Genomic DNA, 27,615 nt, shown 5'->3' with positions numbered 1-27,615 from the left:
TGTAAATGTAATCATATTAAATTAAATAATTTTATATTTTTGCTTTTAACATAAAATATATCACCGACACTGGAGATTACCTAAACAAATCTAACATTTATATGATTAGATGTATGTGCAAATATATAGCACACAAAGTTTTTGAATGATAAATATAAAAATAGAAAATATAGTTAGTATGCTATTAAACATGATACATTAGTTATAAAATTTGTAAGAAAAAAAATAATTTTTAGACTTTTAACAAATTTGTGATATATAAAAATTAAGATTAAAATTTGTAAGAAAATGAAATATAATATAATATATATTAGATCTAACTGCTAATTTCTTATAAATGGGTTTACGTGTCCAATAATTTTCAGATTGGATTTGACAATTAGTTTTCATAATTACTGTAGACTGACGAGAAAGTCAATAGAAAATAATTTTTCGAAAATAAATAAGGTGATTCAGTTTCTATATCTTGTAGTAGGGATGAATGTTCGGATATCTATTCGGGTTTGATTCAGGTCTCTTTGGATTTTAGGTTTTCGGGGTGAAAAGCCTCATTTATGTATTTATAATTTCGGTTCATGTTCTGGTTCGGATAACTCATTTAAATTGTTTTAAAAAAAATTAAAATTCTTAAAATATAAAAGTAAAAATATATATCAAATAAATTTGAATAATGTATGCCAAAAACTTAAACTTAACATAAAAATTGGTTTGGTTCGAATACTAAAAGATAGTGACGGCACAATAATTTTTCTACCATACCATATGTGATTTTATTATTATTAAATGTGGTAAATTTAGAATTAGGAAATGTATTTATTAAATTGAAAAGACAGCATTAATAAAACTATAAATAATTTCAAAATTGATTTAATAGAGAAGGAAAGTTAAATTTTATATTAGGAAAACACATTAACTCAACTAAAAAAACAAACATTAAAACAGGTAACTTAATTTATATTAGGACAATACATTAACTCAACTGAAAAAGACAAGCATTAAATTAGGTAGTTTAATTTAATTTTCAGTGGCGTAGTAATATAAATAACTTTGAAAACTTAGGGGAAATTTATATGGGTACTTCTCTTTTAATAATATAGATGAGACAACTATGAGTTAAATTTGAGAATCCAATGTTTTTTTTACTTGAGTTTAAGACTCTACTGATAAATGTGTGATAATTAGTTGGCTTTGTTTATAAAGGGCTTTGATAATTAGTTAGTTTCGAACTTGTATCATACTAAATTGTACTCCAACATGTCTTATTATTCTATTCCTTTAGCTTAGTGCATTTATGGTCACTAAATTCACTATTGTGGTTCCTTAGACAAACGTGTTGATAATGATTATTTCATATTGTGGTTTCGGGACCTCAGATATTAGAGTTTCGGACTGAACCTTTTGGTAATTTTTTTGAAAATGATTATTGTAGGGTTTAATTTAGAGAACTTCAATTTTATGTCTCATCGTACCTTGTTTAATAGTTATGGACCTTCCAGTGACGCGAGACCTGTCAACATGTATGTTTTAATGACTATGGGTTTTATAGAATACTCTTCCCTGGAGGAATGTAATTGTTTTATATTCGAAGTTGGTGTTTCATGCTACTCGTGGTTGTGACAGTATGAATATTCAAATGCTGTTTGATAAATAACAAGTAAAAACCATATGTTACTCGTAGAGAGAGTCCTACCTGGCTACATGTGACCTTTGTATTTAATATTATCATGTTCACACATTGTGAATTTGTGGTATGGTATTATTCGTCAGTGCGTTTCTTTTTCCACTTCACATCCATCATTCGATTTTTTTCTGAAAAGATAAACTTATACTAAAATGTTGGATAAAGAAAAATCATTAAACTTTAGAACAATAAATTTGTTGTTTTGATTAGTAATACGTATGATAGTAGAATGATTGTAGTTTCGAAGGGTTTGTTTTCAGTCTCAAGATTAAACCAAGTAGGCGAGTAGTGATATGTGGTCATCTTTGGTCGTTCCACTAAGTTTCTCAGAAAAATAAAATATATTTCGTCATTTTGAAGTTCAAAATTAAAATGTCTTTATGCATTTGTCGTTTTGCTTTAATAAAATACAGTGTTGCAGATATGTATAGTCATATTTATTAACCATAAAGATATAGTAGTTGATTAACACGCATAGACTTATCGACCAATAATTAATGTGGGTTAGGACGAGCTGTTGACTCTTATTCTAATCCAGTAATTGGTACGTGTAATGTAATTGTAAGGACAGAGTTTGATAGTATTGGTTATGAAACTAATGGTTGGTCGGGTATTTTTGTTTTGATGAACCCAATTATCATCCAACATTTTATTTATAAAGATAAAATCACATCCACTACTATCATTTCATGTACAACACTTACATGATGACGATGAAAAAACAATTCTTCCATTTCAAAAAATGCATTAAGAGATTTCTTTCAGCTCGTACATTATTTGGGAATATAATGAAGTTTATGTTGTTTTCGGATTGATGGACTAGCATAAGTTGTGTTTAAAAAAAAAAGGACTGGAATAAGTTATTAATATTATTAAACACACAAATCTCAAACAGAAATATGAATAACACTGATGCTACGTAGTACTTAGTAAATAACACTGAGTGCACTGTAAATAGAACACATTAGACTGCAAATTAGATGAGCTAAAGATCGTATTTGTGATGTTTGCCAGAACGGCCCGTGCTTTTCTCTTCCTTCTTCCTTGGCTTTGCCTTCATCTTTGTCCCTCTACTCGTCACAACGATTTTACTCCCCGTACTCGTTATAGTGGCGTTTTCTGCCATCACAACATCTTCTTCTTCTTCCTGCAACTACAAATTTATGATTAAATGCTACTTGGCTGAATATTAACCTTCATAACACGATCAAAAGTTTCATCCAACTTAATTAACTTGATGTTCTAATAAAAACAAATTTATCAGTATATCATAAAGTTTATTTACTTAGAGAATATAAATAGCTAAATAACTAGTTCTAACTTACAAAAACTGGAAAACAAAATTATGAAATATATACAAGAGCCAAACAATTGATAAAATATACTCCCAAAAACTTTCGACTTCCTTTAAAATCGTTAAAACAGAAAATCTTTAAGATCACCCCTAAATTAGTTGCCACTCTCATGCACAGCCAATTTAGCAGACACACAACACGAAGAAAATAATAATCCCATATTAATCCATAATATTCTCTAGAAGAATCAATAAATATTGTTAAAGAAAGCTTACCGGCTGGTTTGAAGTCACCGGAGACGACTCCGTTTTCGTGGATGGAGAATCATGATGAAGAAGACCAAGGCACTTGAGGATAGCTTTAAGAATTTGGTCGAGGAACTTAAATGGTATCCACCAATAAGTTTCTTCTTCACTTAGTCTCTCATATTTTTTCATTGAGATTAGATCTGAGATAAAACTTTTACTAGTAGGAATAACTCTGGTGAGAGGAGTGAAAAATATTCTTTAAATGTGAGTGATTGAGCCGATAGATCACAGAGACAACTTAGCTTTTTATAGTGGCCTAACTCGGTATTTGGTGTGGGTCTTTAATATAGTATACATTTTCTTTAATCATGGCTTTGGAATACGATTAAGAAACTCATTGAATCTATCCATATAAATATATTTATTTGTTATTAAGCATGTGGTTTTAGGCTTTAGGTGCGATGATGACTCTACATTCTACTAATAATCTAATATACTTGAATGAGCCTTACAAACAAAAAAAAACGAGCCGTCTATGTTGTGTGTTTTGCATCTTGTGGTTGTCACTTGTGAGTTGTGAGGCTATTATATAAAGCAGACGTTTTGGAGACTGACGAAGAAGTTGTGTTGTGTCATGTGATGATTGATCATAGTCATCTTACTTATTATTCTCTGCTTGAAATATTCTGCATTATTTAACTAGACATTAACAATTGCAATTATATATAGTTATAGTTTAGTTGTGTTGATCAGATCCGTCAGGCGTCAAAAGTAACCTTTTCAGTCTCTCTTATCTCTGGATTTAGAGCATTTCCATCCTCTAGAAATTTTATAGAAAGATATAGCATATTGATAAACTAAAAATATCAATTGTACCACTCTATAAAAGTGTCTTTATTGATTCAGTCGTGCATATGAAAGTGATCAAATAGTTTCCCACTCACTTTCAATTTGACTTGCATCCATCTTGCTAAGATTTTTTTTGATATTTCTGTTAACTGTATCTGTTATATTTAGGTGAAGTTAATCGTCTGTAAATTTTATGTTCTTTTTTTGAAAGTTTTGCGATGGGTGGACTTGACCTGTATTTTCCAGATATGGATATGACTAGTAGTAGTCTTTTTTTATTTTTACGGCAAACGGCTAGTAGTCAATTTACAAATTCAGTATATTTTAATTAAAATTTAATCAGAAACTAATGCTCAATGTAGTTGTGGAATAGAACTTATTCAGATTCGTCATATATTCTTTACACGATAAAAGATGTCCGGGCCTTCTTGGATGCTTCACCTATACTATATCCATCCACCATAATATATCTTGCATATTACTTAATTTTATACAGATAAATGAAAGATAAGCATTAAACACCATTACAACTCTATCATATAAAACTCGTTGCTAATTAATATCTTAATTATAAAGTATGTATATATTAACATAATTCTTTGGCCATCGTCAACTAAATAAAATTAAAGCAATTTCGAAGAAGGTACCAATTGAAAGTCGTATAATACATACATTTCCATAAACTATACCATTAATTTGATATAAAAGAATTGATTTAGTAGACGTTGACAAACTTTTTTTTGGAAAATTCGTGTAGATCACGAAATCTAAAGAAATTGAAGATAATATTTGTTAATTTTCCTTTGATTTTCCTAAATACGCGTATTGAGGAGTTATATAAGTCAAAGCGTACATCTCAAGAAACAAAAAAAAAACAGACCTAACATTCCAAAGAAGAGGAAGAATGGGTTACAAAGTCGCTAGAGCATCGGAGTATCTTGCCATCACTGGTGGTGGTATCAAAGACATCAAGCTTGCCAAGAAGTCTTGGGTGCTTCCATGGCAGTCCTGCACCGTCTTCGATGTTTCTCCGGTCAACTACACGTTCGAGGTCCAGGCCATGAGTTCCGAGAAGCTCCCTTTTATTCTCCCCGCCGTTTTCACCATCGGTCCACGCGTTGATGACCCTCACGCTCTCTTGTTGTACGCCATGCTTATGTCTCAGCACGATAAGCACTCGAATCACGTCAACGAGCTTGTTCAGGGTGTTATCGAGGGAGAGACTCGTGTTCTTGTTGCTTCCATGACCATGGAAGAGGTCTTCAAAGGTATTATACAGATTATACTCCTTTTGTTTCAGAAATTTAAATGTTCTTACAAAAAAACATGGTTTATTTTCGGTCTAAATTTAAAGAAAATTGGTAATAAAAATATTATTAATTATCAAAATTTAATATGTTTTTTTTTAATATGCTTAAGAACATAGAACTATATATCATAGAAATAGAGAGAGTATATACTAGGGTTTGGGTTTGTTAGATTAGGTATGTACTAGGGTTTTTTTCCGGTAAAACTTGTATCACAATCAAATTCTTGATTGATTGTAGGTACAAAGGAGTTCAAGAAGGAAGTATTTGAGAAGGTCCAACTTGAGCTAAACCAGTTTGGTCTTGTGATCTACAACGCCAATGTCAAGCAGCTCGTTGACGTGCCTGGACATGAGTACTTCTCTTACTTGGGTCAGAAGACTCAGATGGAAGCAGCTAACCAAGCCAAGATCGATGTAGCAGAGGCAAAGATGAAGGGAGAAGTTGGTGCCAAAGAACGTACCGGGCTCACCATCCAGAATGCAGCAAAGATTGACGCTGAGTCAAAGATCATCTCCACTCAAAGGCTTGGAGAAGGGACAAAGGAAGAGATCAAGGTGAAGAGTGAGGTCCAAGTGTTTCAGAATGAGAAGGCGGCTCTTGTTGCTCGGGCTGACGCAGCACTTGCGATTCAGAAGGCTGATTTGACCAAAAGCTCTCGTGTGGCTGAGGTTGAAGCTGCCAAGGCAGTTGCTATGAGGGAAGCTGAGCTTCAAACTCAAGTTGAGAAAATGAATGCTTTGACTCGGACAGAGAAGCTCAAAGCTGAGTTCCTCAGCAAAGCCACTGTTGAATATGAGACCAAGGTAATGCATCATCTCAAGTTTTCATAAGACAATAAACATTTTTAGGTTAATTTTTTTATAAAAAAATTATACAATCTAGGGATCATGTGACCCTTTAAAATTTGGGAACTAATGCAAATGTTTTATCCGGTTGTGCCCGGAACCGGCCATGTATCATCTCAATCTTTTAGACTTTTGTTTCTTCTCCCAGATCATGACATTATTGTTGTTGTTATTATGACAGGTGCAAGAAGCAAACTGGGAGTTATACGACAAGCAAAAGAAAGCAGAAGCTGTTCTTTACGAGAAGCAGAAGCAAGCGGAGGCGACCAAAGCTGCAGCTGATGCAGCCTTCTATGCTAAACAAAGAGAAGCAGAGGGGCTTGTCGCTATGGCCAATGCTCAAGGGACTTATATCAAGACCCTCCTAGGCGCAGTTGACAACAACTACTCAGCAATGAGGGACTTCTTGATGATCAACAATGGAATTTATCAAGATATCGCCAAGACCAATGCTGTGGCCATCAGGGACTTGCAGCCTAAGATCAGTGTGTGGAACCAAGGTGGTGGTGGTGTTGATCAGGGGATGAGTAGTGGTGGTATGAAGGATATTGCTGGACTCTACAAGATGTTGCCACCGGTTCTTGATACGGTTTATGAGCAGACCGGGATGCAGCCACCGGCTTGGATTGGTACACTACGTGGTGCTGAGTCCAGTCAGTAACTTAAGGCTCAATAACACAGCCGTTGAGAGTTTAAAGAGTGCTTTCTTTTCTTATTTTATTTTATGCTTTTGGATGATATCTTTTATGGTTGTGAACTTGGAAGTCAAGTCAGCGTTTGTAGATAATCACAATTTCATCTCGCGGTCGTGGCTGAGAAGTCAAGTCAGCGTTTGCTCTTTAATTAAAGTATGTTTATTATTTTATTAAAAGATAGTATCAATTATCGAAGTCGTATATTGAATATCGACTAGTGTGCATGAAACTGCGGTAGAGTTGACAATATAAAAGGCTTGACTATGTTACAGAGTTGACAAAAGAAACGTTACACGATGGCAGACCATTTTACTTAAATAATGTTTTGTAGCATTGTTTTATATACATACAAGTTTATTTGTTGCAAATTGTGAAAAACCAAAGCACTAATTAAAAAAAATAGTAAGACATGTATCCAGAGAATCCACCGTAGACTAAACTGCAAATATATAAAAAGGCCATTACATTACATCAATTCTTAAGCTATAAAAAGGCCTTTACATTAGATGATGTTATATAGATGGTTATATAATGGATCAATGAAAAAGGTGGTAACAGCAATGATGATTTATATGTTCAATAAATAATTATAAAAGTTTGACTACGTAAAAAACAAACACAAAATGTTATAGATGGTTATATAATGGATCAATGAAAAAAATATCTACATGGTTAATGCGTTTTATAAATATTGTATACAACATAATCATTTATGAATAGTGAACGTAGAAATGATAATATTTAAAATAGTAAAAAAAATCATTTTCGAAAAAATTGAAATAGTACAATATCAATCAGCCTTATAATATGGTTCAAATTTTGTATAAATAATGGAAGAAAAAATAACATTGTATAATATGTCAATATACCTTATCTTCTCTCCCGATAAGCTTGTAAATGAAGGATAAGCTCCCACAAACAAATGTGTGAATCTTCTATATATAATTTGTATGTTGTTTTTTGTTTGATCAAATGCTAAACTCCCACATCTTATTTTTGTTCAGTGATGCTGATTGTGTGAACTATCAAACTGCTAACAAGTTAAACGAGTCCCTTGATAACTAAGGTACCCACAATCTGGCTTGCAAGTCAATCTCACTTGTCCTATGTGCATCTGCTTCTTTTTTTTTTTTGTCACGGTCCTATGTGCATCTGCTAAACTTCAAATAATGCGATTATTTTTTTCTGGCGTTGGGAAGATCAAAATCATGCTCAACAATACAAGTGTAGATCTGCATATTCTAAGTTCCTGCTCAGTATTGAAAATCTGGCAAGGGTATTTGCTAATGAAGGCTACACTTTGTCATAAGACAGGGAGGGAGTTCTTACTAAAGATATATAGTTGAGCTGAGAAAATCAATCGGAGCACCCAGAATTGTAGTCCTCCAGTTTGGTAAAAACTAGCTTCGCTTCCTCATGTTCTTTTATTTTCTCTCAACTTACTTGAAATTCTTTCTTTAACTTCAGCTTTTGGATGTGGGCGCAGATAAACCCACATTTACGGCATAATCATGAAGTATACTCGTGTGCTGATTGGTATTGAGCTTTGCTTATATAGGAGTAAAAACTAAAGAATTGAACTTGTTGTTTGATGGGTTGAGCCAGCCCGTGCAGTAGTGCAATGCATAGACGACTCAGAAAGCTCAAATAGCAAGCTATCTTGGTAGGCTTTCACCCTGAAAAAATAAAGTTAATATCGTGTGAGCCAATGGCCCACATATCAGATATTAAACTGATAAGAACAGATACTACACTTGATCTTAGCCAAAAGGCCGAGAAAGGTATGAATTAGACATTACACACGGCCTCTTATTTATACACATCAGGATATGACCACCTTACTTCTAGTTAAGCGATGTGGGACGAAAGAACACAGTATAGTTTACTTTAAGCAACCGCCTATACGTCATTCCATATCAACAAACCATCTCACTCCTCCTATGATAAACTCTCGCTATATTTTATACTTTTGGTAAAAACTTTACATATTTCTTCATTAATTATAAGCACTGGTCTGGCTTGAGAAGTTAAGTTTGATCACTGAACTCTTCTCAGGCAGCAGAGAGGCTTATTAGTGGTATAACGGTGAACTGAACAGCAAACTGCAAGATTTCCGTATTGATCCCTCTATTATTATGTGAAAATACAATTTAAAACATTCATTTGTTAGCAGTCTTCTGGCCTGATCTGGATAGCACGTTCTCACTGAGGATATTATATTCGTTGTGCATAGGTTGGCTTGAAGATGCTGCTTATTTTGTAGCTGTAGAAGAAACTTTAAATTCATACAGTTGGTTCGAGTGGCCTGAACTACTTAAAAATCGTCATCTTTCAGCCATGGAAGCTATATATCAAAGTCAGAAAAAGGAGTTTGTAAGATCTTGGTGGCTTTCCCTTACTTCTTGGATTCAATTTCATTGGGGTAACACCTCTTCTTCTTTGCTGCAGATTGATTTGTTAATCGTCAACTGTTTCACACAACACCTTTTTCTTATCATAAAGTGCAATTCAAACAAAGCAAAAGATTAATCAATAATGTAATTATGAATTCACATGTTGAATCTCACCGTCACTTAGGAATCCGTGGGCCGTGTACTGACTGATTGTAGTTAATGGTATTGACTATTGGGCTTTGCTTATAAGAGTAAAAACTAAAGAGTTGAACTTGGTGTTTGATGGGTTGAGCCTGCCCTTACAGTAGTGCAATGCCTAGACGATTCAGAAAGCCCGGATAGCAAGCTATTTTAGTGGGCTTTCACCCGAAAAAAATAGAGTTAATATCATGTGGACCGATAACCGCACATATCAAATATTAAACTGATAAGAACAGATACTACACTTGATCTTAGCCAAAAAGCCGAGAAAGGTATGATTTGAAAGTTAGACACGGCCTCTTATTTATACTCATCAGGTTATGACTACCTTCCTTCTAGCTAAGCGATGTGGGACAAAGAATATAACATAGTTTACAACATGCAACCGCCTATAGGTAATATTCCAGACTAACAAATCTTTTTTTTTTGAGCAAACCAAACTTCATTTAAACTTTACGCACTTAAACAACGTTCATAAAAGCATACATAGCTGATTTAGCAAGGGAATCAGCTTCAACATTTTTAAGTCTTGGAACAAATTTAAAAGAGATAGATGCAAAGCTTCTACAGAGGATATAGATATCATGTAAAATGCTTTGGATGTCGACAGTCTTTGTCTGAGAAGACAAAGCTGAGATGAGGGTTTGTGAATCGGACCACAAGGTGATCGAAACATACCCAACCAACGCCGCCTCCGAGAGTGCAGCTTTGACCGCAAAAGCTTCTGCAACGAGGGCAGAGCTGACATGGCTGCGGTTTGAAGAACCAGATCGTGACGAACCGGTGCCGTGATTCTGAAAAATCCATCCGAAACCCCCACAGTGTGACACCGAACTCCAAGCTGCGTCTACAAAGCATTGAATTTCGCTAGCGAGAGCAGTGGATTGGATATCCTTACGGGTGAGTACCGGGAGAGGTAGAGAAGATTTGCTTTGTTGGGCAGCTTGCCAAGATCGAGCTTCCTTGATAGCTAAGTTAACTACCTCATGTTCTGTGATAGTGACGTTCTCAAAGCAAAGTATATTTCTTGCTGACCAGAGATACCAAATAACCCAGGGGAATAGAGCTGCATCAGACAAACCCACGGGTGGCGAACAGATCAATCTCTTACTCTGTTGTAGGAGCTGAGGGATCGTGGTGATAGAGACTGGTGAGGGAGAGTGAAGGTCTGGGAGGAGATCCCAAACTCGGTTGGCAAAATGGCAAGTCAGGAAGAGATGAAGGTCAGTCTCTTGTTTTCCGCAGCGTTTGCATCTAAAGTCTCCTGACATACCTCTTGCTTGTAAGTTTGAGCCCACTGCGATGGCACCACTCTTGATTTTCCAGAGCAGATGTTTCAGCTTAAGAGTGGTTTTAAGGTTCCAGATGCATGCTTTCCAATTAAACTCCAAGTCTGGTGAATCAGTATGTAGTTTTAAGAGGGCATAGCCAGACTTCGTGGAGTATTCACCCGATTTTGAAGCAAGCCACACCAGATCATCCTTCATTTGGAAAGAGCTTGGGACTATCTACCTAATTTGGTCCTCATACTGAGGAAGATGCTCTCTAATGATACTAGTATTCCAGGAGAGAGTCGAAGGATCAATGAGGTCTGAAACTTTCAAAGCTTGATTGTCGAGAGTAGGCGGGCCGATGGGTACAATTGGGGTGCTGAGGGAGAGCCACGGATCTCTCCACACACTGATCTCATTACCAGAACCCACTATCCAGCCAAGACCTCTCAGTAATACATCTCTTCCAATTAATATCCCTCTCCAACCATGTGAGCTTGCAGAGGGTTGCACCGCCTCAAGAAAGTTGGAGGAGTGACAATACTTGCCTCTTAGGACTTGTGAGAGTAGAGATTGAGGGAACTTCAGAACTCGCCAAGTTGCTTTTGCAAGGAGGGCATCATTGAATTGTTCTATTTCACGAAAGCCTAGCCCACCTGCTGATTTGTTTTTGTCTGCACTGATTACAGATCTAAATAAAACCCATATTAACTTTGAGCTGAGTTTTATAATCGAAAGTTCAATGAGATCTACGTGCACTAGTGAAGACCATAATGGGTGAGGTTTATATAATGCAAACTCTGAGAATCTAATAAGTAAAAACACTATCTCATCTTCTTCTTTTTCTGGTACGAATGTTCACACTATGTTCATCTGGTTCCCCTCGTTCAATCATGGTCGATGTTCAAAGCCAAGATGGTTCTAGTCTGTAAATCTTCAGAAACCTAGATGATGTATTATTTTTCTGTAAAGCCTTGTATCATCTCACTTTAATAACTTCTACCAGTAAGTAACAAGGAGATAGGTTTAGATCGACGGCTTAGGTGGGAATCTGTTTTCATCAGAAAAGAAAACAAAAGATAATGTTGACAGTGGGATTTGAACCCACGCCCTTTCGGACCAGAACCTTAATCTGGCGCCTTAGACCAACTCGGCCATATCAACTTTGATGTTAGCTTGGAGTCAAAAATATACTAGAATCTACAATGAATCTACATTAGTACTTGGTAGGAGTTTATAATAATACATAAAAGCTATCCTCTAATCTTTCAGGTATCCATTGAGTAGTACAAGGCTTGACGAGGATGGTTGTAGAGCAAGTGTTCGACTGTTAAATGGTAAACACCATTCAGTAACACACAACTCATCATTTATAATCTTAATGCATCTTTTTATAGTAATGTATCACAATATTGAAAGTTACCCACTCTAAATAAACCAAAAACTACAACAAAAAGAAAAGAAATAAAACTAACTATTCTTGACAATTACCAAACACATAGTTAGACAATCGTAAGATAACAGTAAACAGCAGACAAACTTGATTAACGCTGCTGCTTTGCAGGAATGTATGTGAAAAGGTGTCACTACCATATCTCATTTTTGTCGTCATTATTATAAATAAGTGAAACACATCTTCTCATTGTCTCTGACTCTCAGTTATAAAATAGCTTCAAGCTTTAACGCAGCAGTTGAAGAAGCTGAAGATTCCTCTCCTGGTCTGTTCCAAAGTCACATACACATATTTACACGTAAGATTAAGAATGTCTTGTCTTGTCCTCAAAAAGGAAATATTATCTATGTCAGTTCACATGGTAGGTACAAGAAACAAAAGCCACACCTTTCTCTCATAAAGGGTTATGCTTTACTTTGATTGAAAGAAACCATCACAACAACTATGTTACTTTGATTTAAGTGAATTATCACCTTATAATATATTATCATTCTCGATGAATAGAAATTATAATCCTTACTCATAATGTATTCCTTTGATGTGATTCTCTAACAGTATAAAGTATATACTCATTCGTACCCAATCCAACTCCAAATCGAATATAAACTCAAAGTCTAGTTTATGAAGCTTGCTGGGGGTATTAATATCATGAGTAATATATACATAGCACCAAGCAACTGACTATACCAAATACAGAAGGACCACTGTTACCCAATTGCTAGAAATAGCCAAATAATGCTTACAAATTTTGATTCCACTACCTAACCAACCCAAGAAGGTAAGGTACACATCAAATGAACACAGACTCAGCTATAATCCACAAAAACAATCATCCATTTCATGTAGACACAAACTCAATCCGAACTTAAAAAACAAAGATCTGAAGTTTTAAGGAAAAAAGGTAAACTATAGGCACAGAACGTGTGACCCAAAATCTAACCATATAAAGCTACAATGTCATATTCCACAACCTAACCATATTTAAAACACCTACCTACCGGTTTCAAGACAATCAATCATCAAGAAAAATGAATGTTAAGTTGGAAAATTCAAATGCGAGGACATGATTGTGTAGCAAAAATATAGTGCTACAAAGTTAGATTCCATAAAACATAACAATGGGACAAAGCTACACAACCAACTCAAGATAGCAACAAAACTGAAAGGATGCAAGTGAACTTACGGATGGAGGATGTCGCTGGTGGTGGGGGAACTCATTGTCGGTTATGTTGTTGTCACTGTGGACAGTCGTGCGCTTAGCCTTAGTTTTATCAACAGAAGTAGGTTGATTATGAAAAGGGTTAATGAAGTCTTGTTCATTGCCAAGACTGACACGGGAAGGATCTCTCTTGTGCTGTTTCCTCATCTCTCTGATCTTTGAGAAATCCATTGAGTAATCAGGAACGGTTCCTCCTTTCTGATCCCAGTCTCCAAACTGTGGTACTGATAGCCATGGCGAGTTCTTGTTCTGCCAACAAAATATCCCCCATATTCAATATCTTATGAAATTCAAAACAGGGTTTAACTCAACAAAGATTCATGATATCGATATATCAGAGACTAGTTCAAAAACATAAGCAGAAGGGTTTATACAAGAAAAGAGAAGAAGGGTATGAGAGATTTAAACCTCTTTTGGATCGTCCATATGATCAAAGCTGTAGAGAGAAGAGAGCCTTTCTTGTTTTTATTTTTTAAGAAGATGATCTTTGGAGCAAGAAAGATGGTAATACAGAGAAATATATAAAGCTGGTAAGGAAAGGTTGTTCAAAACTTTTTTTTTTTTGTCACTGGTTGTTCAAAACTTTAATACAGCAAAATCACAGCTACAATGTTACACCAGCATATCATATATTTTCTTTCTGTATTTTCTTATCAAAAATGGTAAGCTCAAATTACCATAAGGGCATTCACTGGGATGGCTGGCAAATAACTTTTCAAATCTAATCTGATATTTTAAAATATTTATTAGCAGATTAGTATCAAAACTCGATTTGTTGATCTTTTCATATATTTTTTTCTTCTTTGAGAACTCGTGAGTTACACACACTCCACTACTGAGAAAGAAATTTCATTACCTATTATTGATAGATGAGTATTGTGTTGAATAAAAATTAAACTTATTAATCGCTAGAGAATCTGTGTCCATTCAATAACTACAAAAGTCTACAATTAGTTTTGATAAATGTAACGTATGATACGAATGTAACTTAGTTTGGTCAGATTATAATAATGGAGGCGATTAACATTGGTGGCGTAATGACATCCACAGAGCAGCTTGCTTGACTGGTTTGTAATTTGACAAGTGGCAGATTGTGAGCAGTGTCTTTTGTTCAAAGGAGTGATGTGAACCACAAGGAGGTAACTTCACCGGATTACGCAGTGTTATCTTCAAAACTTCTCCCACAACCACAAAACTTTTATTTTTACTTAAAACTTTTATTTTTACTTTTATTTCTTGTTGTTGTTGTGACTTTTGTCCTGAATTAGATATAGAAGCAAAATTCAAAAGCTAATACATTCAAAATCATTTATAATTTTTTATGATCTACTTTGTCTGTTTTATTTTAAGCGTTGCTGTAGAATTTAAACTCTATTTCATAATGAGTGCCAATTTATTTTGTCAATGAATATGTTTTATGGTTTTTTCACTTTTATCCTTATTTTCAACTAAAAAATCAAATATAACAGTTTATTAATTAGGATCACAATAGAAAATTCAATGATTTTTTTAATATATGTATGAAAAAACGTTAAACAACATATAAAAGGAAATGAAGGTAGTAAAATTTACCAATACTACTGCTAGAGAGCTAAAAGATAACATTTTTCAGAAATACTAATGCTAGCGAATAATAAAAAATTGTAAGTTGAGTTTTGTATTTTTATATGTATGATAATGATGTATATTTTTGGAATATACAGGAACAAAAGAAAATAACGCAAACTAAAAACAAACCACACAAAAGAAAATTAAAAAAAAAAAACGAATCTAATAAATATCTCGTGGCTCACACTTAACCGTATAGATAGAAGAAACTCTTATCAAACCAAACCACACTCTCTCGCCAAGAGAGTTTCTTCCTCTCCTCTGCTTCATCCTTCAGTAGAGCGAGAGATTCTCCTCCGAGACCGTCGAAAAATCCAAACTTTCAATCATGGGTTTTATCGACAAACCTCCACACCATCAACCTCCGCTCCGCTTTCTTCACCGGCCTCCGCCCATACCCATCTCCAATCGCATCAAACTTCACCAAAGTCTCCTCCTTTCCAATCCCTAGACGCGAATCCACCACCACAATCATCAGATCCCAAGTCTCCACAATCACCCCCGTGAAAGAGCTCCAAAAAGACGACATCGAATCACTCTTCTCCACCCCAACAACCCAACAAGACTCCGACCGCAAACGAGCCGGAAAGAACAACAAGTCTTCCTCCTCCTCGGGAGTCTCCTCCGGGGTGAAGCTAGAGAACATAAGAAAAGCTACAAAGGCGTGACAGTCCTCAAAGACGTCTCCTGGGAAGTGAAACGAGGCGAGAAAGTAGGCCTAGTCGGCGTCAACGGCGCAGGCAAAACGACTCAGCTCCGCATCATCACGGGGCAAGAGGAGCCGGACTCGGGGGACGTGATCAAGGCCAAACCCAACATGAAAGTTGCCTTCTTGAGCCAGGAGTTCGAGGTGTCGATGAGCAGGACGGTTAAAGAAGAGTTCATGAGCGCTTTTCAGGAGGAGATGGAGATCACTGAGAGGCTGGAGAGAGTTCAGAAGGCGATCGAAGGGTCGGTTGATGATTTGGAGCTGATGGGGAGGTTGCTTGATGAGTTTGATCTGTTGCAGAGGAGAGCTCAGGCTGTGAGTTTGGATAGTGTTGATGCTAAGATTAGTAAGCTGATGCCGGAGTTGGGGTTTGCTCCCGAGGATGCTGATAGGCTTGTGGCTTCGTTTAGTGGTGGGTGGCAGATGAGGATGTCTCTTGGCAAGATTCTGCTTCAGGTATGAATTGATTGAGTTCAAACATTGAGAAGTGTGTTTGAATTAGAAGCTTATGTGGATTGTGTAGTTAGGACTGTGCATTTTGGTTTATTTCGGTTTTCATTTTCCGGTTCTAGAGATATAGAATCTGTTCGGATATTTAGGAAAACTGGTTTGGTATGGGTTCGGTTTATTTCAGTTTTCGTTTTTTTTTCCGGTTCTAAGATATATGATCTGTTCGGATATTTAGGGAAACTGGTTCGGTTATTTTGGTTTGGTTTGGATAACAAAGTTGGAAAATGGGAACTTGCTAATATCCGAAATTTGGTTCCGGTTCAGTTTCAGTTTTATTTTTGGTTAATTCGGCTTAAAAAGTCTGAAAATTCAGATTTGTTTTGATCAAATATCAGATTTTTCGGTTTGGTTTCAATTCGGTTATCTTGGTTTCGATAGGAATCTGGTTGATATCCAAAATTTGGTTCCGGTTTTTTTTGGTTAATTTGGCTTAAAATTCAGAAAATTCGAATTTTTCGGATTAAACATCAGATTTTTTTTTTTGAGTTTTCAAAATAGAAATTTGGATTAGATATTCAGGTATGAATGATTAGATTGAATTCACTCCAACTAGAAGCTAATGTGTATTTTGTGTGTCTTTCTATGAGTAGGATCCAGACTTGCTGCTACTCGATGAACCTACAAACCATTTGGATCTTGATACCATCGAGTGGCTTGAAGGCTACTTGCAAAAGCAAGAAGTGCCTATGGTTATCATCTCACACGACAGAGCCTTCCTTGATCAGCTGTGCACCAAAATCGTCGAAACCGAGATGGGTGTCTCCAGGACGTTCGAAGGTAACTACTCTCAGTACGTGATCTCAAAGGCAGAGTGGATCGAAACTCAGAACGCAGCTTGGGAGAAGCAGCAGAAAGAGATCGAATCAACCAAAGACTTGATCGCTAGGCTTGGTGCTGGTGCAAACTCTGGCCGTGCTTCTACTGCAGAAAAGGTTAGCAAGCAAGCTGATCATTAGCCATTACATAAAAGATGAAGTTTGAGCTTATGTTTCCTTTTTTGTAATAGAAACTAGAGAAGCTGCAAGAACAGGAGCTAATAGAGAAGCCTTTCCAGAGGAAGCAGATGAAAATTAGGTTTCCAGAGCGTGGAACGAGTGGGAGATCTGTAGTCACTGTTAAAAACGTTGATTTTGGTTTTGAGGATAAGATGCTATTCAAGAAGGCGAATCTAGCTATAGAAAGAGGAGAAAAGATTGCTATTATTGGCCCCAACGGCTGCGGGAAAAGCACGTTGCTGAAGCTTATAATGGGATTAGAGAAGCCAACGAAAGGTGAAGTTATTCTAGGAGAGCACAATGTATTACCAAACTACTTTGAACAGAACCAGGTCTGTTACCACTAGCTCTAAATAAAGATTAGGTTTGGTTAGTTTCTTGACGTGTTTTTTTTTTTTTTTTTGGATGCTAGGCTGAGGTTCTTGATTTGGATAAAACAGTTCTTGAAACGGTTTGTGAAGCTGCAGAAGACTGGAGAAGTGATGATATAAAAGGTCTTTTGGGACGGTGCAACTTCAAAGCAGACATGCTTGATAGAAAAGTCTCTCTTTTGAGCGGTGGTGAGAAAGCGCGTCTTGCTTTCTGCAAATTCATGGTGACGCCTTCGAATGTGCTTGTTTTGGACGAACCGACCAATCACTTGGACATTCCTTCAAAGGAGATGCTTGAGGTTCGTTCAGTTTACTACTATTTTCTTGGTAGTCTTTGGATACAATTATTATTACAAAGAGACTTAACTTTCTGTTTTGGTGAATCAGGAAGCGATAAACGAGTACCAAGGTACAGTCATTGCAGTCTCACACGACCGATACTTCATCAAACAGATTGTTAACAGAGTCATAGAAGTTGAAGATGGTTGTTTGGAAGATTACGCTGGCGACTACAATGTAAGAGTCCAGAGCCACATTCTCTTTGAATTGCTCTTTGTCTTAGCTTGTTCATAATTGTTGAATGTGTGTGGATTCTCTCTGGCAGTATTATTTGGAGAAGAACCTGGAAGCTAGAGCAAAGGCGGTAGAGAGAGAAGCAGAGCTAGAAGAGAAAGCACCAAAAGTGAAGGCCAAGTCAAAGATGTCAAAAGCAGAGAAAGAAGCGAGGAAGAAGCAGAAGATGCAGGCGTTTCAACAGGCTAAACAGAAGTCGAAGGCCAGCAAGAATTCAAAGAGATGGAACTGAGTACTGTGAAAGGAGTCTTAGAGATTTATAAAAAGTCTTCTTAGAGTTGCAACGTCTTTATCGTGGAATCAGTTTGTATAGATATACTTTTTCAGTTAAGGTTACTATTAAGAAACTTAACTGTCTTAGAAATTGGATTAGAGGCTGGTGAACGTGTACTTCAGATTCAATACTAGTAGTTAGCTGGACACATTTATCCAGGATCAAGAAAATAAACCAAAAGACAAAACCGAATCGAATTTTATAAATATCTGAACTGATTAAACAGGAAGAATACACAAAATTTCAAAAATAAAAATTATATATCTAAAAATATTAATTACATCTAGGTTCTAAATAACAAAATATTATTTATAAACCAGATTATCAAATTTTTGAACTGTATGTGTTATCTGAAATATTTGAAATTATCTGAATAAACTGATATTTTATCCGAAGAATCTAAATTATAAACCTTAAATTAACCGATATTTTTACTCATAATATATGAAATTATCCAAAAAACTGAAACCACATTGAAACATGGCAACAAAAACTGACACGATTAATCTTTTATGTAATGGTTAACTAATTAAATAGTCTTTTAATGTAAAATTCAACTAATTAAAAGACAGATGCTTCAAGATCAATGTAGGTGTTAACGCAAGAACCGTTCAAACAAAAAAAAAGTGTTTGCTCTGCTTCTCTTGATGCTAGAAACATGGCACCAACTCTCTCTCTCTCTCTCTCTCTCTCTATCATTTTCTTTTGACCCCTTTCTTGATATCTCAGAAGCTTTTTACTTAAAAACATATAGACATGAATGAATCAAGAAGAATCAGATTGGGTTTCTCATTCTTATTCTTCATCACCATCTTGATCATTTCACCAGTATCTTCAGATGATGGTGTTGCCAGGAAAGAAGAGAATCCGTCGCTTTTTGAAGATCATATGTGGGATTTTTGGCAAGAAGTTTCCACCGAGCTCTTGGGAATTGATCCAAGGTGCAATGCAGAAGATCCAGATGAAGCTTTACCCTCCAAATCTAGAGTAAACAAATAAGCATTCGTATAGAAAGTCATGGTTGATCTTAAAGCTCATGTGTGTTCGTTTTGTTATGACAGTTTCAGAAGCAACAGCGACAAGAACAACGGAGAAGAAGGAGAAGAGAAAGGAGAGAAAGTGAAAGAGGCGGCGACAAGGAGCCTTGAAGTAAGCAAAGAAGCCATTGAAGAGTCTGCAAAACTAGCAGGAGGTGTTGTAGGGGAAGTAGTTCACAAAACAGCTGAGAAAGTCACCAAACAAACCTCACATGATGAAATGTAAATCTTCTCATAATGTTATTAAAAAAAAACTCAGATTCAAATACCATTTCCATTTCAAAAAGGAACCAAACATAGCATTCAGATTCAAACATGTCAAGAAGATATATATATATAAATATATATATATATATATATATATATATATTGAGAGACCATTAATTTGTGAATAGAAGATTTGAGATCCAAAGATCAATGATGCAGAGTATGAATACTTTCAGAGTTTTAGCCCAACATTGACATGTACCATGACACATTTGCAAAAGCAAACACAGTAAGTAAACGGACTTTAAAGGAAAACAATGTTTTACTTAATATACTACTACGTAACCAAATGAGATAGCTCAACTACTAACCAAATGATCCAGTTCAATGCAGAGGAGTCACACATGATCAAATGATATAGCACAACCATAACTTCTAACCAGATTAACCAGTTCAAATTGAACTGTTCAATGCAGAGGATCTATCTTCCCTGAGTCAGTCACACATGATCATCAGGTGTAGGACGAGTATCAATGTATATCAATCAAATCTAAACATCCAATTAAACCCACTTCAACAAGTATGGTAACATTAAGAAACTAAAAGATCTGCTCTTTACTCTCCCTTTCACGTTTCCTCCAGAACTTCATTCTCACACTGTTCCAATACAAACCAAGAAGAAACAGAGCTTCCAGAAACACTCATATCATCTGGACGACTTTTATGATTCAATCATCATGTGGTTATTTCCTATAAGTTTCACTACCAGAAGAGATCAGTTACCACGGTTACATATAATTCATACCTTACTGTATATACTTGGTTTAATTTGTATCCGTTAATAACATCCAGAGAAAAGCCATTACAGACCTATATCTTCTGTTAGAAAAAAACATTAGAAACCTATTAATTTAACATCTCTAAACATAACACTGCAAATTAACAACTATATATACATTGATATTTTAATACCTTAGATAACCGCAAGAGGTTAATTTCATAATCAAAATATCCAGAACCAATACATAGCGATATTTATAATGATGGTAGATATTTACTAAACTCAAGATGGTGGAAATTTTTGGATAGATCGAAGAAGAGAGTGTTGGCTCGGATTATCATGATCAAAAGACAAAACCATGTCATTGTAATAGACATGTGAGGGACTCTCATGGTTATGGACTCCTTCATAGGTTGTAATCACATAAGCTGCATTTTCACCATCTCTCTCTACCCTCTTCTTCACCATGCAACCCTCACTTGAGCATTTGTAGTAGTTCCTGTTTACATATTCACACCCATTCACCGTTTATTAGTTTTAGTCCACCAATAGTTTTGATCTCCTAATTATTTATCCAGAATATATGTGGGAGATTTGTTTTGTTTATCCTAAGATAATATGAGTCAAGATAAGATCTATATGATGAGTGGTTATATGATCACACACGAATTAGTCAATTCACCACTAATCAATCAGAAAACTATGTATATATACACAAGGATGCATATGCAATCTGTATTTTAATACAAGTGGTTTGGTAAATAACACGGGACCATTAGACAGTATTCAAATCACTATATGATCTAAGCTAGTGGTTATTCTATAACATTAGAAGAATTACAAGATAGTGACAGGAAAATGCTCAAACGAGGATATCATAATTTTAAAACAACTAGTTAAGATATTACAAATCAACAATTACTTGAAATGAAAAAAAAAAGACATTGACATAAATGAGTATTTCTTTTTTAATTAAATCCTTACCTCTTGTTAGTGTTGTTCTTGACAGATTTCTTCCCATACTTCCTCCACTTATAACCATCATCCATCACATCAATCTGTGATCTTGTTCTAATTGCAACTCGATGACCCACCTCCTTCGTCTCTCCATCTTTACTTCCCCTATTTTTGCAATTGAAACTATTAAAAATAAACTGTATATATATTAATATAATTACTAAAAATATTTGGTTAAGAATCACTAAAACTCACGTTGATTCCTTTTTACTCAACGTCGTCAATGCGCTGCCGGATCCGCCGCTTTCGCCGGTAACGATGGTTGTCGGAGAGGAAGGTTCCTCCTGGATCAAACCATTGTTGCCTCCTTCACCAACATCGAACATCAAATTGGAAAAATCATAATTATCCATGAAAGGATAAATAGTTTTTTCATCCGATAAGAACGTGAGATTAGGGCTAGGGCTTTGAGAGGGATTCATTTTTTCACAATAGAAAGAATAAAAAAGAGAGAGAGTGCAAGTGAAGAAGGGTAGACAAAGAAATGAATGGTCTTTTATTTATAATTTATTATGTACGAAGTTTATAACTTTGTAAAGAAAGATAATTAAGAGATAAGATTTAATAAACATTTATTATGACAAGCAAGTTCACGGTAGATACTTGGAAGGTGCTTCAACACCACGTGTGAACGAAGAGAACATGGACGGACGATGATGTCACCGCAATGACGTATGGACTGACCGCAGGGACGTGAAAAGTGAGCTTCCACTTAAAGTAATGAGTTTAGCATAAATAGATCACTATCGTTTATGTTAATGTCCACGTTATAGTGAGTGCTCAGTAACGTGAATATTTGGATTTTGGTTTTTAGATCGACGGCTGAAGTCTGAAGATGCAAGTTGTATGTCTTGCTTCTGTTGCGTCTGAAACCGACAGAACGTTTTGTAATTTACAGTGTACACCAAGACAAATAAGACGTGACTTATTGAATTCTGAAAATGTATTTATGCTTTATAGGGGATACTTTGATAAACTTAATCGATATGTTTGTATAAGCATATTGGCTTCTTGAAGCATCCTCTAACCATTGTAATCTTTTGTTCATTACTTGTTAATGATATTTACATTCTTAGCAACAGAAAAAGGTAGTACACTCCAGTCTTGATAGGAAGCCTATAACTAGTGACGACGTATTTTCTTAATTTCGACAAAATTTATATATTTTCGACAAAAATATTATATGTTTTCTAATTCTTATTCGTTTTGTTTCCGTCCAAAGTTCTGTCACACAGCAACAATGTATCAAGAATATAGTATTAACACACAGACCAACATACTGACATGTATATATGAACAAAATTTCACAAGTCTATTCCTAAGTCAATGACTCAAAGTGGTCTTTTAATATTGTCTTCAAGGTAAGGCGAAATTTCTTGGCGCCACTGTTAATTGTTTTGGTTATAACCACAACAATAATTGCTTTTTATTGTGTTTAAAGGTAAAAAAAAATAATGAATTAACAAAGAAAAGTATATGCAGAAAAATGCTGTGTGGCTTTGTTATAAGAAAATATATGGACGCATCAAAGTTGATAATGGGAAATGATATTTTCACCGTAAAATTTGTCACATTTGTGGAATGACGATATGATTGAACACTCTTGAGTATATATCATGAACATAAGATGTATAGATGTATATATATGTACACAAATGAAACTGAAATTCAAACGGAAAAATAACTATAAACGAGTAAATGATTTTTTAAAAATTTGGCAAAAAAATTAAACTGATAACGAGTATATATGATTTGATTATCGATCTATAAAACACATAAAATTACTAATTCAAATGTTATCAAACGAACAATAAATAAAAATAAACGTATGGAATCAATAACCCAAAATTGAAAAACAAAATAGTAAATAAAAAAAACTATATAATTGTGATTAATCCTAGAAGAACAAGTCCAACGGCAAGGAATCTTCCGAACACAAAGCTGATCCTGAAGTCGTCACTTCCACTAACGATCTGAATAGGGAACAGGCAACTTCCCACTGTCGCATTGTCCTTAGTAATCCTAGCAGCTCCTTTGAAATCACAAGCCCTAACGTCTTGGCCCTGAATCTGATAATACATGTTAAATGCGTATGATATGTTTTGGATTTTGTCTAGCTTACTACATCTTGAATCACCCTTCATCGCAGTGCAGTCACCGTGGTAACATGCATACTCTAGGTCCGGAGCAACCTTATCAAGATTGATCGTATCTTTGTTCACTATGCACCATTGTTTATCTAAGTATTTCACACCTTTCGCTGCCACGGGTACCATCTTGCGTCCTTTTCCAGTGAAATCTAGCATAAACTTAGGTGTTCCATCGTATCTGGTGGACAAATATTAGAAAGAACTAGAAATGTCAATGTCAAAAAAAAACTAGAAATGTCAACGACTGATGTTTTGTTTTACCCAATTATGCTTTTTTTTTTGAACAACATCCAATTATGCTTATATGTGGTAATGTAACCAAGGAAAATAAAAGACGAACATTATATATGAGTCGTAACAAATTAATAGTTGTTACCTAAAAATATTGGTGATGATAATAATGTGAGGTGAATAATAAAGCATCGAAAAGTTTAATAATATAACAAAAAAGACATCAAAATACTAAAAACATTTATGCAAAATAATATATAAACGTTAAGAATTGGCTTTAATAACGCATGCATAGTATTATACTATTACTATTCGTATCTGAAAAATTCAGTTTAGGAGAGCAAAACTTTGAAACTTGATATAAATAGCTCTTACCACATCATATGAAAGTCTATATGTAAATATTAAAAACAACAAGAAGGTGACTTGTCGTTCAAGAAATATAGTTTTAGAGTGTTAGATATAAAGAAAAACGTATTTATATTACCTAAAGATTCCCCAATGTCTCTCGAATGGTCCAGGCATAATACTCTTCATGTCCTCGTCGAGGAAACCAAAGAGATAAACTTCTAATCTCTCAGGCCTCAGTGGAGTCCCTTCCTCTTTAGCAAGCCTTTTCATAAGACCTGCATAGAATTTCTCTGCTAGCTTTGGCGTCGCATATTTATGACCATCCGTTGGCCATCCAATCTGTAAAAGATAACCAAATTCAAAAAAAAAATTCAATATCTGTGATATTCCTAACTAGTATTCTAAAAATCGGTCTCTTAAATGACAAAAAAAATAATTAAATTGACTGTGAATGAATCAATTTTTTAAAAATATTTATTTTTAAGCTGGTATAGTTGTTGCGCCTATGCAACCGCCTAAACACAAATCTCATATAAGGCGTCTAATCATTGGCTAACGATTTATTTAAAATTATACATATAATAAACAATAACTTGCTTATCAAGTTACCTCCCCAATGATAATCTTCATATCTTTAACCCCGGCTTTCTTCAACGCGTAAACAAGTGTATCGTAATTCGCATCAAACACGTTATCGTAGTTCTTACCGTTATCAGGAATTGACTCACCTTTACCGTCAAAAAAAGCAAATTCAACGGAAAATGTTCGTTTAGGTAAAGACTAAGAAAAGGGTAAATGTTGACGGTAAAAGGTAAATCATTATCATGGAAGAAGGTGACTATGTCGACCATCGTTTTCTTTACATCGCTTCGAAAATCTCCTTCTGATGGCTTATCATTAGCTGATTGGTAAACTTCAGCGTTCTGTGGGATCGTGGCTTTCATTTTATCGGTATGTCCAGCTTCTTTCAACGCCTTGTGAATGTTCTTTAACGCTGGAAACGTTGTCTCCAAGAACGATCCGTTGTATGCTGACAAGAATGGCTCGTTCCCCACGGCCACGTACCTATAAATGGCGATCATATAATGGACTTGAGTCAGTCCACTTATCGCCTAATCTAATATTTGAATATGATCATTAATTAGGAACAGTTTTTTTTTCGGCTTACTTGATGTTGACGCCATTTTTACCCATGTAAGCCGTGACATTTTCTTTGACCCAATCTTTAGCATTTTCGTAATCCGTGGCTATAGATTCAAGAAGGTTATTAGGGATTCCAACCATAACCTCCATGCCGGTACCCGCCAAAGTATTCATCGTCCATGAATGGGCGTCAAAAAGCTTCACTTTGTTGATCTTGTTGTCCTTAAGCATCCTAACAACAATATCAGGATTCAACGGATGCGATGCGATATTGCCCCAGTTCACACCGAAGCCTCTGACCAAGCTAGCTAAGGTCAAAGTGGTCACTATAACCGTTCCGACATTAACAAGCATCGCTGCTCTTATGGTCATATTGATACACTGGTGATGATGAGATTTGGTCTGTTTGATCTAGCTCGAAGATGTGTGTTTCTGTTTGTTTGTCTGATTGTTGTGTTTTCTTACAGTCGGGGAATTTCTTTTTCGTGTCTTTAGGTGGTCTTTGTTAATGTTGTAATAAGAGTGTTTTTAGGTTGCTAGTGAGGAATTTTAGCTTCACATAAGTTTCTATTTTTAGGAAGAACCACGAGTGAATATAGATGTCTTTTGCCGGACACTTGTAATCAGTTAATTATTTTGTTTTTGGCTAAGAGAATATGTCGTCGCTATATAAAATTGGTCGAACTTTCTTTTTTGAGGATTAAATTCTCTCTTAAATTAGCATTGTTTAATGTGGATTTCGGTCGCATAATAGTTTTACTTACGGTGGTACATCGATATGTAAATTTGAATCTAGCATTATTTTTATCAATATCTACATTTTCAAACCAAAATGTTAGCTCTTTGCTCATTGTGGATCCTAGGAATGCTAAATCAAAATGTTAACTCAATGAGCGATCAGATTTCTTTGCTAAAAATTCAGACTACAGACATTCTCTTTTTCCAAATAAGCCAGCCATGTCGGAGTGGGTTGTCGACAGAAAAAAACTATAATGTTAAAAACAAAGCTCATTGTTAAACTTTTCATCTCTTAGGCCTTAGCATACGCCTTTTATACATAGTGAGCTACTTTGAATCAGTCTACTGTTTCTTGATTATGCTATATTATTGCTACTCATATTTGATTATCCTCCCAAGGACGTGCTAATAAGATTTCGAAAATTAATTTGTCTAGCTCCGCATGCAAGTCCAAAGATCAAAGATTTTTTATCTGAAAGTCACATGTGTTTGCTTCTACAAAACCTTCATGCAGAATGAGCTTAAATAAGAACAGGAGGAGACGGAAATACCACTCCTTAGGAGTTATTACTTCCATGGTAGCTCGACACATGTATTCTTTACCTGCTTATGCGTTCATAGAGCAAGATCTTACGATTCAAATTGCGTTATATATACTCATCACCAGACTGTTTTATATGTTTGAACTTGGAATTCATCATCTTTATTAATTTTGTCTTGCCGTCTACTTGGATTTCTTCCATTTCATCACGTCAATTCTATGAGCCTCTTATGTATTTTTTTTCATTCACAGCAAGGAAACAAGTCAACATTGAAAAAAAAACACTATCAAACATACTAAGACTGGATCAAACATCCTGGGTTCAAACCTCGTCTTGTTCAATTTTATGATAAAATCTAAAATCTTTAAACATTTTTTTATCCGGTGTAGATAAAAGATAGCACTAGTTGTACAAAAGTTTTTGAAGTGAATAAATTTAAAATTCTTTCAAAAAAAGACTGGATCATTTGATTTCCTCAATTTTATCTTCTTTTCTCTAAATGAAACAACTTAATTAGATTGGACCCTCCATGAAAGTGTTTCATGGTAACCACAATCCACTGTACAGGCCAGAGGTTGTTTATATTTTTGAAACATGCCGAGGTTACCTTACTGAAATCATGTTTCATTTGGCAACAATTAAAAAAAAACACCATTGGAAAGTCTCAGTTGATCTAGTATTGTTTCATGTAATACACAAACAATTTCTTAATATTTGATAGTCATTGGAGAAATTTGAAATTGACCCCTAAGAAAGATAGATAAAATCTTTGATTGTGATTTTCGTTGATAGGCAATACGATTCCTTTAATGTCTTGTCTAAGCTCTCAAGACTTAAATGTAGACTTGTTATTTAACGGTGATGAAGAGAGACAAAGACTGATTATACCAAATGGGACCAAACCTTACATGTGCTCTC

The 27,615-nt window shown here is 35.2% G+C and overlaps 5 protein-coding genes, 4 non-coding genes and 1 pseudogene across 11 annotated transcripts; 3 read left to right on the top strand and 7 right to left on the bottom strand.

Moving 5' to 3' along the window:
• Window positions 1-2,532: 2,532 nt before the first annotated feature.
• LOC130496269 (precursor of elicitor peptide 1-like) lies at window positions 2,533-3,518 on the bottom strand. Of its 2 annotated transcripts, none has more exons than XM_056988215.1 (2): window positions 3,252-3,518; window positions 2,533-2,834 (listed from the first exon to the last, which is right to left on the bottom strand). In XM_056988215.1, exons 1-2 carry the CDS (start codon window positions 3,411-3,413, stop codon window positions 2,667-2,669), a joined length of 330 nt encoding a protein of 109 aa, XP_056844195.1. In that variant the 5' UTR covers window positions 3,414-3,518; the 3' UTR covers window positions 2,533-2,666. The 2 variants fall into 2 exon arrangements, with proteins under 2 accessions (XP_056844195.1, XP_056844196.1); XM_056988216.1 differs by having other exon boundaries at window positions 2,533-2,828; window positions 3,252-3,517.
• Window positions 3,519-4,936: 1,418 nt separating this feature from the next.
• LOC108833308 (flotillin-like protein 3) lies at window positions 4,937-7,099 on the top strand. Its single transcript, XM_018606737.2, has 3 exons — window positions 4,937-5,341; window positions 5,621-6,186; window positions 6,410-7,099. The coding sequence occupies exons 1-3, from the start codon at window positions 4,978-4,980 to the stop codon at window positions 6,887-6,889; spliced, it is 1,410 nt and encodes a 469-aa protein (XP_018462239.2). The 5' UTR covers window positions 4,937-4,977; the 3' UTR covers window positions 6,890-7,099.
• Window positions 7,100-8,514: 1,415 nt separating this feature from the next.
• Window positions 8,515-8,708, bottom strand: LOC130497362 (U2 spliceosomal RNA). Its single transcript, XR_008936354.1, has one exon. It is a non-coding gene; the product is annotated as a U2 spliceosomal RNA (small nuclear RNA).
• Window positions 8,709-9,598: 890 nt separating this feature from the next.
• On the bottom strand, window positions 9,599-9,793 carry LOC130497366 (U2 spliceosomal RNA). The gene has a single exon (XR_008936358.1). It is a non-coding gene; the product is annotated as a U2 spliceosomal RNA (small nuclear RNA).
• A 2,078-nt stretch (window positions 9,794-11,871) lies between these two features.
• TRNAL-AAG (transfer RNA leucine (anticodon AAG)) lies at window positions 11,872-11,952 on the bottom strand. Its single transcript has one exon. It is a non-coding gene; the product is annotated as a tRNA-Leu (tRNA).
• Window positions 11,953-12,140: 188 nt separating this feature from the next.
• LOC108829042 (uncharacterized) lies at window positions 12,141-14,030 on the bottom strand. The gene is made up of 3 exons (XM_018602698.2): window positions 13,869-14,030; window positions 13,425-13,709; window positions 12,141-12,508 (listed from the first exon to the last, which is right to left on the bottom strand). Exons 1-3 carry the CDS (start codon window positions 13,884-13,886, stop codon window positions 12,461-12,463), a joined length of 351 nt encoding a protein of 116 aa, XP_018458200.1. The 5' UTR covers window positions 13,887-14,030; the 3' UTR covers window positions 12,141-12,460.
• A 982-nt stretch (window positions 14,031-15,012) lies between these two features.
• LOC108829029 (ABC transporter F family member 5) lies at window positions 15,013-18,650 on the top strand. Its single transcript, XM_018602675.2, is given in 8 exon segments — window positions 15,013-15,018; window positions 15,272-15,713; window positions 15,716-16,233; window positions 16,878-17,219; window positions 17,294-17,614; window positions 17,695-17,952; window positions 18,041-18,169; window positions 18,258-18,650. Coding segments are annotated over 8 exon segments (2,217 nt in total). The 3' UTR covers window positions 18,459-18,650.
• Window positions 18,651-19,083: 433 nt separating this feature from the next.
• Window positions 19,084-19,838, top strand: LOC108829051 (uncharacterized). Its single transcript, XR_008935372.1, has 2 exons — window positions 19,084-19,487; window positions 19,562-19,838. It is a non-coding gene; the product is annotated as an uncharacterized LOC108829051 (transcript).
• Window positions 19,839-20,669: 831 nt separating this feature from the next.
• On the bottom strand, window positions 20,670-22,040 carry LOC130496268 (probable WRKY transcription factor 51). Of its 2 annotated transcripts, none has more exons than XM_056988213.1 (3): window positions 21,738-22,040; window positions 21,510-21,665; window positions 20,670-21,024 (listed from the first exon to the last, which is right to left on the bottom strand). In XM_056988213.1, exons 1-3 carry the CDS (start codon window positions 21,962-21,964, stop codon window positions 20,808-20,810), a joined length of 600 nt encoding a protein of 199 aa, XP_056844193.1. In that variant the 5' UTR covers window positions 21,965-22,040; the 3' UTR covers window positions 20,670-20,807. The 2 variants fall into 2 exon arrangements, with proteins under 2 accessions (XP_056844193.1, XP_056844194.1); XM_056988214.1 differs by having other exon boundaries at window positions 21,510-21,647; window positions 21,738-22,035.
• A 1,379-nt stretch (window positions 22,041-23,419) lies between these two features.
• Window positions 23,420-25,961, bottom strand: LOC130496265 (glucan endo-1,3-beta-glucosidase 8-like; annotated as a pseudogene).
• Between the last annotated feature and the right edge of the window lie 1,654 nt (window positions 25,962-27,615).

The sequence above is a fragment of the Raphanus sativus genome, chromosome 6 (genome assembly GCF_000801105.2).
Source record: "Raphanus sativus cultivar WK10039 chromosome 6, ASM80110v3, whole genome shotgun sequence".
Taxonomy (NCBI): Eukaryota; Viridiplantae; Streptophyta; class Magnoliopsida; order Brassicales; family Brassicaceae; genus Raphanus; species Raphanus sativus.
This window is presented reverse-complemented; position numbering and strand designations above follow the sequence as displayed.